This window comes from Neoarius graeffei, chromosome 7 (genome assembly GCF_027579695.1).
Source record: "Neoarius graeffei isolate fNeoGra1 chromosome 7, fNeoGra1.pri, whole genome shotgun sequence".
In the NCBI taxonomy this organism is placed as follows: domain Eukaryota; kingdom Metazoa; phylum Chordata; class Actinopteri; order Siluriformes; family Ariidae; genus Neoarius; species Neoarius graeffei.
The window spans coordinates 20,691,333-20,703,871 of NC_083575.1; the positions used below are offsets into that span (position 1 = coordinate 20,691,333).

General features: G+C 39.7%; 1 protein-coding gene across 1 annotated transcript in view; it reads right to left on the reverse strand.

Moving 5' to 3' along the window:
- Positions 1 to 602: 602 nt before the first annotated feature.
- The window catches only part of wdr11 (WD repeat domain 11), a 411,155-nt gene continuing 399,218 nt past the window's right edge, over positions 603 to 12,539 (reverse strand). The window contains exons 27-29 of the mRNA XM_060925398.1: positions 7,222 to 7,367; positions 4,047 to 4,129; positions 603 to 3,345 (exon numbers count right to left, since the gene is read on the reverse strand). Of these exons, the coding sequence (XP_060781381.1) occupies positions 3,134 to 3,345; positions 4,047 to 4,129; positions 7,222 to 7,367 (441 nt within the window). The 3' untranslated portion in view covers positions 603 to 3,133. The remainder of the gene's footprint in view (positions 3,346 to 4,046; positions 4,130 to 7,221; positions 7,368 to 12,539) is intronic.

Here is a 12,539-nt window from a genome sequence, read left to right on the forward strand (position 1 = left end):
GAATCTGTGGCATAACCTGAAGATTGCTATATACTAATGCAACCCATCTAACTTGAAGGAGTTGGAGCAGTTTTGCCTTGAGGAATGGGCAAAAATCCCAGTGGCTAGATGTGCCAAGCTAATAGAGGCATATCCCGAGAGACTTGCAGCTGTAATTGCAGCAAAAGGTGGCTCTACAAAATATTGACTTTGGGGGGGTGAATACCTATGCACACTCCAAATTTCTGTGTTTTCATTTTATTGTTTGTGTTGTCAAAAAAAAGTGTACCTTTTAAAGTTGTAGGCATGTTGTGTAAATCAAATAGTGCTAACCCCCCCGAAAATCCATTTTAGTTCCAGCTTGTAATGTGACAAAACAGGACAAACACCAAGGGGGATGAATACTTTTGCAAGGCACTGTACATTATGGAGAATAACTGGCTTAGAGAACCATGGCAGATGGTGATTGTACATACGGTATGACTAAAATATAACTATCACATTTCAAATTAAATGTACAGGATTTTAAAAAGGGATCAAACACAACATACACCCACTGATACAGATTTAGATATTTATCCGATGCAGCTCCAGCGTGCACAGAGGGAAAATAAATGACACACTAACGTTCCATAGACGTTTATTGCTTTTCCTATATACATATTTATTCATTTGATAATCACAAAGCAACTGCATGCACCAATTCACTGTGCTTCTGTTTACAAGGAAACATCACCATGTAGACAATTTCAGAATGATTCCACATCCATCATTACAATATTCAGAGTCAATATTTGCTTAAAAAGGAAGCCAGGAACAAACAACAACAATGTTTCTGGAACAAAGAGGTTTCTTATAAAGAACTCGGTGAAGAACAGCACAGGGATACATTTATGAACAATCAGCTGTCAAAACAGAGACACACACGAGGCTGAGAAATTAACACTACTGTATATTTCTCTCTGACTGTAATAACACACACACACACAGATATAACTACAGCACTAACATTACCCAAAACAGCACTGATAATTATGCTTTACTTTAAAAAGGGGACACCACAGTGTAGCTATGTTCATGCTGGATGACAAGATTTTAAAGTTTTCAATTCTGTCTGTTTTATTTTTTTATTCCTCCCCAATATCTGGTCCCACTCTCTGTATGTACTCTACATCAGACTCGTTCTGGAGCTGATTCTAAATGGTTACATAAATCTTTCATTATATAATTCATACATTTCTCCTTGTACAGTATATGTGACGTTTAAACATGTTCATTCCACTACAATGGCGTATTAGGGTCATTGAAAGTTATTTAAAAAAAAAAAAAACTCAATTTCTGAAACGATAGATGTACATTTATGAGCAAAACTCGTAATCTCAGATATTCTCTGAGATTATAAAGTCATAAAATTCCAAGATTTATAAGTCAGAAATTTGAGGGAAAAAAAATCTGGGATTAAAAATTCACAAATTTTCTACGAGGAAAAAAAATAATCTCAAAATATCTTTTTTTTTTTTTTTCCCCCTCAAGGATCCGCATCGCTTCACTTTGAAAGGTCGGATGAACGTAGTCGCACCACAGTCGCCCCGGCTGAGCCTACACTTACAGGAAATGCAGTCTCTTCCTTTTCAATCGTGCAATACAAGAGAATAAAGTGCTAAGAGATTTGCAACTACATTTCCCAGAATGTATTCCAGCCAGGAAGCTTGTGATTGACTGGATGCAAAAGGACCGTATAAACCACGCAGGTTTTATTTACTTTTCTATTTGTTTTAGCAATTTATAAACGTATACTGTAATTACTGTGCGCGAGCAGTTTCCCGTTACTTTCAGTGTGTGGATTCTCCACATCTACCCAAATTCTCTGTTACTCTCACACAGCTGAGCTGAGAGTTATAGGAAATCCTCGATCGTGCAATATGAAGGAATAAAGTGCTAAAATATTTTAACTCCAGTTCTCAGAATGCACTGCAGCCAGGAAGCTACAAAGCATGAGAGTTTTTTTTTTCCTTGTACATTTGTAGCTTTATAATCTCAAGAATATCTGAGTTCCCCCCCACACCTTTAATCTTAGAAATTCTTTGATTTTTTTTTAATGTACCATGGCCCTAATACTCCGTCATATTCCTCAGACATTTCATTCTTAAATACTGTGTTTTTACACGTCATTATCTCACTTCGATATTGTCAAATTCTCAAAAAAGGGAAGATTTTGATTCATTTCCTAGAGCACGGCTATGTCAGTAGTCCCAGGTGTGACATCAATGATAGATTTACTGTACATCAATGTGCTCATTCTTTCTAATACATTATTTCTATAGTAACAGCTCATTCAGAAGGCTTTGTCCAGCGTGCGCACACTCCACATAGTGAATTAAGATCCAAATGAAAACCTGTTGCTTATTTAACAAAGAGATGAAAAATGTATAATCATTGCTATGGAGTAGATCTTTACAGAGATATTCGTTTATCAGTTTAGGGAAGGAGTCTGGGGTGTGAGTGCTTTTGTATGTTTTCAGCCATGGTTTCTTCTCTTATTAACTTTGAGAGACAGAAGTTGTTGTTGAGGAAGTGACTGGTATAAAGTAAGTGATAACAGGGACTAACTTGAGTCTTGGATGTTCCACGACGTTAAATGGTCAAAAAGATCGACATTTTGTTTATTTGTATATGAGAAACTAAAAGTAATTGTTGGCGAATCACGGTGGTATAAGATGAACAAAAACACTCCACTCATTTTATTCCATACACAATGAATACTTCATGTATGACCCAGAATTGTTTGGTCAAAAAAAAAAAAGACCTTTGGAATGTCTGAAGCAGCACATTGCATTTGGTTATGGTTTATGATGAAGCCATTTAAAAAAAAAAATGGCTCAAGTGTTTTCACTGTCTTAGTATACGCGTGTGTGTGAGAGAGACAAGGTAGTGGGCAACATGACCACTCAATGCAAAGAGGTTAAACAAACCCATAGTAAGATGAAGTGCCTGCTTTTATTGTACATGTGAATGATCGCGTTCTCGCTCACGCACACTTTACATACGCTCACATTCAATAACATTCAATTATTTTTTTCCTTCTCAAAGCAACTCCCACCAACAAATATAAAACAAACACACTTATTTAAGTTCTCCCCTTAACCTGAAAGCTCTAGAGCGATTCAGTGATTCCCAGGCTGCTCTTCTTCTCCTCCTCCCCAGGTGTGTGATCGGATCCGGAGCCGGAGCCTTCGTTCTGGAACAACTCCTCCAGGAGCTCCTCTCCTGCTCCTCCAGCCTTGGAGGCCCACAGCGCTGCTCCCTCTCTCAATCCGACCGAGTGAAGGAGTCCGGCGTAGGAGGAAAACGCTGCCCCTATTAGCTTATGTAAATGGCCGCAGCGTTAAGGAAGCATTTGGAGGGAAAAAATGATGAGTGCTGTGTGGAAAAGTGTAAATATTTGGAGACAGTAGGAGGGGAGAACGATTAGGTTGAAAAGCTTTACTTGAACATGTTGTATCTTGAAACTGAAGTCAAAAGCATGAGTAAATATGATCAGGGATTGGTGAAAATTATTTTCTTACCTCTTTTGCAGACACATTCATGACGCAAAACCAATGAAGGGAGCAATTTAACTACCCCCCCCCCCACGCCAAATTGCCTGGTCACAGTTCTACCGAACCACTTTGCATTTAAGTGTTTTCTGGCTCAGTAAATACTGAACATAAATATTTCAAAATTATTTTAATGCCCTTTTTTTAATAAGCAATTCATGATGCTATGCTGAACTGAACAACCTCGACGTTTTTGTCTTGCGTGCAACAGAAAAGCACTATGAAACAAACAGGAACACACGTAACTGCTTTTGCACATTTTTCCCCCCACATGCGTACAATGGGCTAGACTGTAATGACAAAAAAAAAAAAAAGGGGGGTTTCATGGATAACCAAACATCGGAAGCGGAGGCTTCTTGTGGGTTTTATAATTACAATCTGTAGCCGGAACTGTTATCATTATACTACATTCAACACTCCTCTTTAAATCAAGTCATTGTTGTAAAGAAGCAGTGCAAGCCCTTGGAAGGATATTAGTAGCGTCATTGGCCTCCATCACGCCGTATTTCAGACAGGATTCAATGAAAAGAGCCGCCCGGTCAAAATACCTCATGCTGAAGATAAGGGAACATAAGGAGGAAAGACCGATATCCATTAGCTTTCCAAGGCTTTTCAAATAAAACTGACATCTTCATTAATTTCATAAATTATTCACTACCACTACAGGATATACGGACACTGTTGGGATGTTTTAGTCCAGAAAAAACAAAACAAAACAAAAAAAACACAATTGTGTGTGTAGTCTTGGATAAAGGCGGTGATTGTTAGATTTCTCAACATTTTCAACACTAATGCCCCTTTTCCACCAAAGCAGTTCCAGGGCTGGTTCGGGGCCAGTGCTTAGTTTGGAACCGGGTTTTCTGTTTCCACTGACAAAGAACTGGCTCTGGGGCCAGAAAAACTGGTTCCAGGCTAGCACCAACTCTCTGCTGGGCCAGAGGAAAGAACCGCTTACGTCAGCGGGGGGGGCGGAGTTGTTAAGACCAACAACAATAACAAGACCGCGAAAGATCGCCATTTTTAAGCGACGAGAAGCAGCAGCTGTACAAACGCGAAGTCATCCATTATTATTATTATTATTGTTGTTGCTGCTTCTTCCGTGTTGTTTTTGCTTCGATATTCGCGCCAAGGTTTATGCAAATATAGCGACGTAACTGACGTATACAGCAACGTAATGACGTGGCTCCCCTTAGCACCGCGAGCTATGGAAAAGCAAACTGGTTCTCAGCTGGCTCGCAAGTTGAACGAGTTGTGAACCAGCACCGGCCCCGAACCAGCCCTGGAACTGATTTGGTGGAAAAGGGGTATATAATGCACATCATGTGCTTTAATGTTTACTACAGATAATATTAGGGCTCAAGTTGTACCAAATACCTAAACAAGATTATCTTACTGGGGTACTGAAACCATAGTGGCTCAGTGGACTACTAACTTCAAATCCCAGCACCTCCACTCTGCCACTGTTGGGTCCATAAGCAAGACCTTTAACCCTCAAAAGCCCAGTTGTATCCTGTCTTGATTGTAAAAAGTTGCTTTGGGGGAAAAAAAAAGTGTCAGATAAATAAAATGTAAAACAAACATTCTCCTTCACAAGGCCAGCAAAAATACAGAGAACTGAACCCACACCCTTCTAAATACAATCCTCCAGGAACTTCTCGTGAGGATAAGGAAGAAGAAATGATGAGAACGTTTCCAGAAAGAACAATCCAATAAGGAAGAAAGAAAGAGAGAGAGAGAAGCAGTATTTTGTACTGAGACAGCACTTGTCAATACGCAAACACCCTCAGCACTCTCGCGCTTCACCGTCTTCGGCTGCTTGTGGTCATCAGTTTTTACTTGACATGTCATGACACTATTGCAAGTTATTACAGCACCCACTCTTATTTCCTGGACTTGTAAACAAACATCATCTGGTTGACCATTTTGTCAGTTTGACTGCACTTGGTTCATCTCTTGTTCTTATTCTTGCAATGGTCTTGCGCAACCCCAATTCCAAAAAAAGTTGGGACGCTGTGTAAAACACAGAATGTGAAGATTTGAAAATCATGGAAACCTTATATTTCATAGAAAATAATACAAAGACAATAGATCAGTTGTTGAAACTGAGAAATTTTTTTTTTTTGAAAAAACAAAACAAAACATATGCTCATTTTGAATTTGATATCAGCAACATGTTCCAGAAAAGTTGGGACAGGGGCAACAAAAGACGGAAATGTTGGGTAATGCTTTTAAAAAAAAACACCCTAATTTGATGAATTGGCAACAGGTCAATAACATGATTAGGTATAAAAAGAGCATCCCAGAGAGGCGGAGTCTCTCAGAAGTAAAGATGGGGAGGGGTTCACCGCTCTGTGAAAGACTGCGTGGGCAAACAGTGCAACAATTTAAGAATAACATTCCTCAATGTAAAATTGAAAGAATTTGTGAATCACATCATCTATGGTACATAATATCATTAAAAGATTCAGAGAATCTGGAGAAATCTCTGTATGCAAGAGACAAGGCTGAAAACTGACATTGGATACCTGTGATCTTCAGGCCCTCAGGTGACACTGCATTAAAAGCAGACACGTGTCTGTCGTGGAAATCACTGTATGGGCTCAGGAACACTTCAGAAAACCATCATCTGTGAAAACAGTTCATTACTGCATCCACAACCGCAAGTTAAAACCAGATATAAACAACATCCAGAAACACCGCCACCTTCTCTGGGCCCGAGCTCTTTTACAATGGACTGAGGTGAAGTGGAAAATTGTCCCGAGGTCTGACGAATCAAAAGTAGAAATTCTTTTTAGTAATCATGGACACCATGTCCTCCAGGCTAAAGAGGAGAGGGACCATCCGGCTTGTTATCAGTGCACGGTTCAAAAGCCAGCATCTGTGATGGTATGAGGGGGCATTAGTGCACATGACCATGGGTAGCTTGTACATCTGGGAAGGCATCATTAATGCTGAATGATATATACACGTTTCAGGGCAATAATGCTGCCATCCAGACAAAAATCTTTTTCAGGGAAGGCCTTCCTTCTTTCAGCAAGACAATGCCAAACTGCTTTCTGCACAAATTAAAACTGCATGGCTCTGTAGTAAAAGAGTCCGGGTGCTAAACTGGCCTGCCTGCAGTCCAGACCTGTCTCCCATTTAAAACATTTGGCGCATTATGAAGTGCAAAATACGACAAAGGACACGCCGAACTGTTGAGCAACTGAAATTGTATATCAGGCAAGAATGGGACAACATTTCTCTTTCAAAACTACAGCAATTGGTCTCCTCAGTTCCCAAACGTTTACAGAGTGTTGCTAAAAGTAGAAGTGATGCAACACAGTGGTAAACATGCCCCTGTCCCAACTTTTTTGAAACGTGTTGCTGATATCAAATTCAAAATGAGCATATATTTTTCAAAAAACAATAAAATTTCTCAGTTTCAACATTTGATATGTTGTCTTTGTACTATTTTCAATGAAATATAGGGTTTCTATGAGTTCCAAATGATCACATTCTGTTTTTACATAGAGTCCCAACTTTTTTGGAATTGGGGTTATATTTGTTTCTCATTCACTCATGGAAACGCAGGCTTCCAGTGGTAACGTGCTTGAATTGTATTCTGAAAAGCATCTAAATGAATAAGTGTAAATGTACTGCAGACCTGTGGAGCATCTCGCCCACTTTCTGGAAGCAGCCCAGTGAGAGAAGCACCAGTATTGCTTTGGACTTCTGATTGACCTGAGCAGAGCAGAGGTACTCAGCCCAGCGCTTCAGCACGTCCGAGGCTTCAGTTGGGTTCAGACGCACCTGAGAAAGAGAGAGCAAGAGATGGAAATGGCTTAAAAAATAATGAAATTAAATGTTTCAACATTAAAAAAAATACTATAAACGGCAGTAATCCATAATAAATTAAACAAAGTCAGTATTTTGTGTGAGATGACCCTTTGCTTTAAAAAAAAAAAAAAATAGTAGTGTCAGGTACAGTGAGTACAGTTTAATGCGGAAATGAGCTGTAGGTTTTACTGAGCATCTTACAGAACCAACCACAGTTCTTCTGGACACTTTGACTGTCACACTTGCGTCTTCATTTTGCACCAAAACCCAGTAGCTTTCGTTATGATTTCTTTTTTAATCTGAAAAGTGCTCTCTTGTGTAATATGCTGCTCAGATACAAACTTTTTTTCTGTAATATTTAATTTTGTGCTGGAAAACAAACGTTTGGGACTCTAAAATGTTTTTGTACTGACTCAATGTAGAAGTCATAAAATAGAAATCTATAAAGTTTGTAGGAAATAAAATGGGGTATCTAAGACTTTTGCACAGGACTGTATATATCCCAAATTAAATGAAATTACTCATAATATGAACTTGAAATATATGCAACAAGAAAGACATTAAAAAAAGAGTAGTGTTAAAAAGAGATGCAGTTCCGCAGGAAAATACAAATGTGATTGTGCTGCAGTCCAAAAAAAAGATGAGTGTGGCTCATGACGGATTGATGTGTATGTTAGGTGAGCGGGTCTGAACTACGAAATGAAGCTTGGCGGCTCTCTGACGAAGCATGACTGAGCAGGAAGACTTTGATTCCAAAACTCCATCCATTTGAATGGAGCCAAAAATGCATTGCTGCCAATGGGAGAAAACTGGATGAATGAAAATCAAGAAAAAGATGAGTGAGAGTCATAGCTGATGGCATATACAGTGGTGCTTGAAAGTTTGTGAACCCTTTAGAATTTTCTATATTTCTGCATAAATATGATCTAAAACAACATCAGATTTTCACACAAGTCCTAAAAGTAGATAAAGAGAACCCAGTTAAACAAATGAGACAAAAATATTATACTTGGTCATTTATTTATTGAGGAAAATGATCCAATATTACACATCTGTGAGTGGCAAAAGTATGTGAACCTCTAGGATTAGCAGTTAATTTGAAGGTGAAATTAGAGTCAGGTGTTTTCAATCAATGGGATGACAGTCAGGTGTGAGTGGGCACCCTGTTTTATTTAAAAAAACGGGGATCTATCAAAGTCTGATCTTCACAACATACGTTTGTGGAAGTGTATCATGGCACGAACAAAGGAGATTTCTGAGGACCTCAGAGAAAGCATTGTTGATGCTCATCAGGCTGGAAAAGGTTACAAAACCATCTCTAAAGAGTTTGGACTCCACCAATCCACAGTCAGACAGATTGTGCACAAATGGAGGAAATTCAAGACCATTGTTACCCTCTCCAGGAGTGGTCGACCAACAAAGACCACTCCAAGAGCAAGGTGTGTAATAGTCGGCAAGGTCACAAAGGACCCCCGGGTAACTTCTAAGCAACTGAAGGCTTCTCTCGCATTGACTAATGTTAATGTTCATGAGTCTACCATCAGGAGAACACTGAACAACAATGGTGTGCATGTCATGGTTGCAAGGAGATAGCCACTACTCTCCAAAAAGAACATTGCTGCTCATCTGCAGTTTGCTAAAGATCATGTGGACAAGCCAGAAGGCTAATGGAAAAATGTTTTGTGGACGGATGAGACCAAAATAGAACTTTTTGGTTTAAATGAGAAGCGTTATGTTTGGAGAAAGGAAAACACTGCATTCCAGCATAAGAACCTTATCCCATCTGTGAAACATGGTGGTGGTAGTATCATGGTTTGGGCCTGTTTTGCTGCATCTGGGCCAGGACGGCTTGCCATCAGTGATGGAACAACGAATTCTGAATTCTACCAGCGAATTCTAAAGGAAAATGTCAGGACATCTGTCCATGAACTGAATCTCAAGAGAAGGTGGGTCATGCAGCAAGACAACGACACTAAGCACACAAATTGTTCTACCAAAGAATGGTTAAAGAAGAATAAAGTTAATGTTTTGGAATGGCCAAGTCAAAGTCCTGACCTTAATCCAATCGAAATGTTGTGGAAGGACCTGAAGCGAGCAGTTCATGTGAGGAAACCCACCAACATCCCAGAGTTGAAGCTGTTCTGTACGGAGGAATGGGCTAAAATTCCTCCAAGCCGGTGTGCAGGACTGATCAACAGTTACCGGAAACGTTTATTTGCAGTTATTGCTGCACAAGGGGGTCACACCAGGTACTGAAAGCAAAGTTTCACATACTTTTGCCACTCACAGATATGTAATATTGGATCCTTTTCCTCAATAAATAAATGACCAAGTCTAATATTTTTGTCTCATTTGTTTATCTGGGTTCTCTTTATCTACTTTTAGGACTTGTGTGAAAATCTGATGATGTTTTAGGCCATATTTATGCAGAAATATAGAAAATTCTAAAGGGTTCACAAACTTTCAAGCACCACTGTATGGGTTGGCTGAGTTAGCCTGAGGTGTCGTATTAAGTTTGCTGGCTCTCTGATGAAGCAGGAAGACTCTGATTCTGAAACTCCATTCATTTCAATAGAGAGAACGAGTGCATCTTTCCAAAAGCTGGATACAAAACAGTATTCAGGCACAGGACAGACAAGTTGAAGTTGGAAGTTTGGGGTCAATATCTCAAAAACTGCGGGAGAAGAAGCGGGACAAAAAAAAGTGGTCTGATGGGTAACACTAGTGTGATCACATTATAAGAGGTTGCTTGCATAATCAATTCAATTCAATTCTATTTGTATATCGCTTTTAACAATGGACTTTACAAATATACACATTCCAGATATAAATTTTACATACAGTACTAGTCAAAAGTTTGGACACACTTGCTCATTCACAGTAATGAGTGTGTCCAAATTTTTCTTGATTGGTGCTGTACAGTGGTATGCAAAAGTTTGGGCACCCCTGGTCAAAATTGCTGTTACTGTGAACAGTTAAGCAAGTTGAAGATGAAATGATCTCCAAAAGGCATAAAGATGACTCATTCCCTTAATATTTTAAGCAAAAACAATTTATTTTCATCTTTTACATTTTCTAAATGACAAAAAAGGAAAAGGGCCCAAAGCAAAAGTTTGGGCACCCTGCATGGTTAGTATCTAGTAACACCCCCTTTGGCAAGTACCACAGCTTGTAAACACTTTTTGTAGCCAGCTAATAATCTTTCAGTTCTTACCTGGGGGATTTTTGCGCATTCGTCCTTGCAAAAGGCTTCCAGTTCTACAAGTTTCTTGGGCTGTCTTGCATGCACTGCTCTTTTGAGATCTATCCACAGATTTTCAATGATGTTTAGGTCAGGGGACTGTGAGGGCCTGGGCAAAACCTTCAGCTTGTGCCTCTTGAAGTATTCCACTGTAGATTTTAAGGTGTGTTTTGGATCATCGTCTTATTGTAGGACCCATCCTCTTTTTAACTTCAACTTTTTTACAGATGTGATGTTTGCTTCCAGAGTTTGCTGGTATTTATTCGAATCCATGCTTCCGTCGACCAATGAAATGTGCCCTGTGCCACTGGCTGCAACACAAGCCCAAAGCATGATCGATCCACACCCATGCTTCAGAGTTGGAGAGGTGTTCTTTTCCTGGAATTTGGCACCCTTTTTTCTCCAAACATACCTTTGCACATTGTGGCCAAAAAGTTCCATTTTGATTTCATCAGTCCACAGGACTTGTTTCCAAAATGCAACAGGCTTATTTAGATGTTTATTTGCAAACTTCAGACACTGAATTTTGTGGCTCGGACGCAGGAAAGGTTTTCTTCTGATGATTCTCTCATGAAGGTCATATTTGTTCAGGTGTTGCTGCATAGCAGAACAGTGCACCACCACTCCAGGGTCTGCTAAATCTTTCTGAAGGTCTTTTGCAGTCAAACAGGGGTTTTTATTTGCCTTTCTAGCAATCCAACGAGCAGTTCTTTCAGAAAGTTTTCTTCATCTTCCAGACCTCACCTTGATCTCCACTGTTTCTGTTAACTGCCATTTCTTAATAACATTACAATCTGAGGAAACAGCTACCTGAAAACACTTTGCTATGTTCTTGTAGCCTTCTCCTGCTTTGTGAGCATCAATTATTTTATTATTCAGAATGCGAGGGAGTTGCTTAGAGGAGCCCATGGCTGTTGATTTTAGGGACAAGTTTGAGGAGTCAGAGAATTTATACAGCTTTGAAATCTGCATCATCTGACCTTTCCTAACGAAGAATTTGAACAAGCCACAGCTCAATAAGCTAATTAAGGTCTGGAACCTTGGTAAAAGTTACGTGAGAACTCAAATGTATTGGGGTGCCCAAACTTTCACATGGTGTTCCTTTTCTTTTTTCACTCTCCAATTGTACAAAACAAAAATAATACACAAATCTTGCAGAAAATGCTGAAACGTGTCGTCTTTACCTTTATGCATTTTGGTGATCAGTTCATCTTCTGCTCACTTAACTAGTCACAGTAACAGACATTTTCAGTAAGGGTGCCCAAACTTTTGCATGCCACTGTATACGAATATATAAATTTATCCCAAATGAGCAGGCTAGAGGCAATGGTGGCAAAGAAAAACTCCCAGAGAGGACATGAGATAGAATCCTTACGAGGAACCAGACTCAAAAGGGAACCTATCCTTATCCTTGACCTGCAAGTGACGTCAAAGCAAAATAGAAACCCGGATGTCGGCCACATTGGTGGAGATACAAATGCGGGGTCAAGCGACATTCCATACAAAACAGTCACGCGTGCGTAACTCCCTTTGTTTTCCCACTGCTTTAAGCGTTCTTTTAGCTATGCCATATTTTTGTGTTGTATATGGTTGTGGTCACAACAGTACTCGTGACCGTAGCACATTCCGATTTTTTAGAATTCCGTCCGTGATTCGGAAAGAGGGCGAGGAAACTGAGGTTTAGTACGGAAAGGAGATGAGCACGGCTGAACAACATCGGCAGGGCTGATCTAACAGAGGCTAAAACCAAAACAGCTCGTGTTTGCAGTAATCATTTTATCTCCGGTGAGATTCAAAAGCTCTCTCAATAATATCTCATCTCATCTCATTATCTCTAGCCACTTTATCCTGTTCTACAGGGTCGCAGGCAAGCTGGAGCCTATCCCGGCTGACTACAGGCGAAA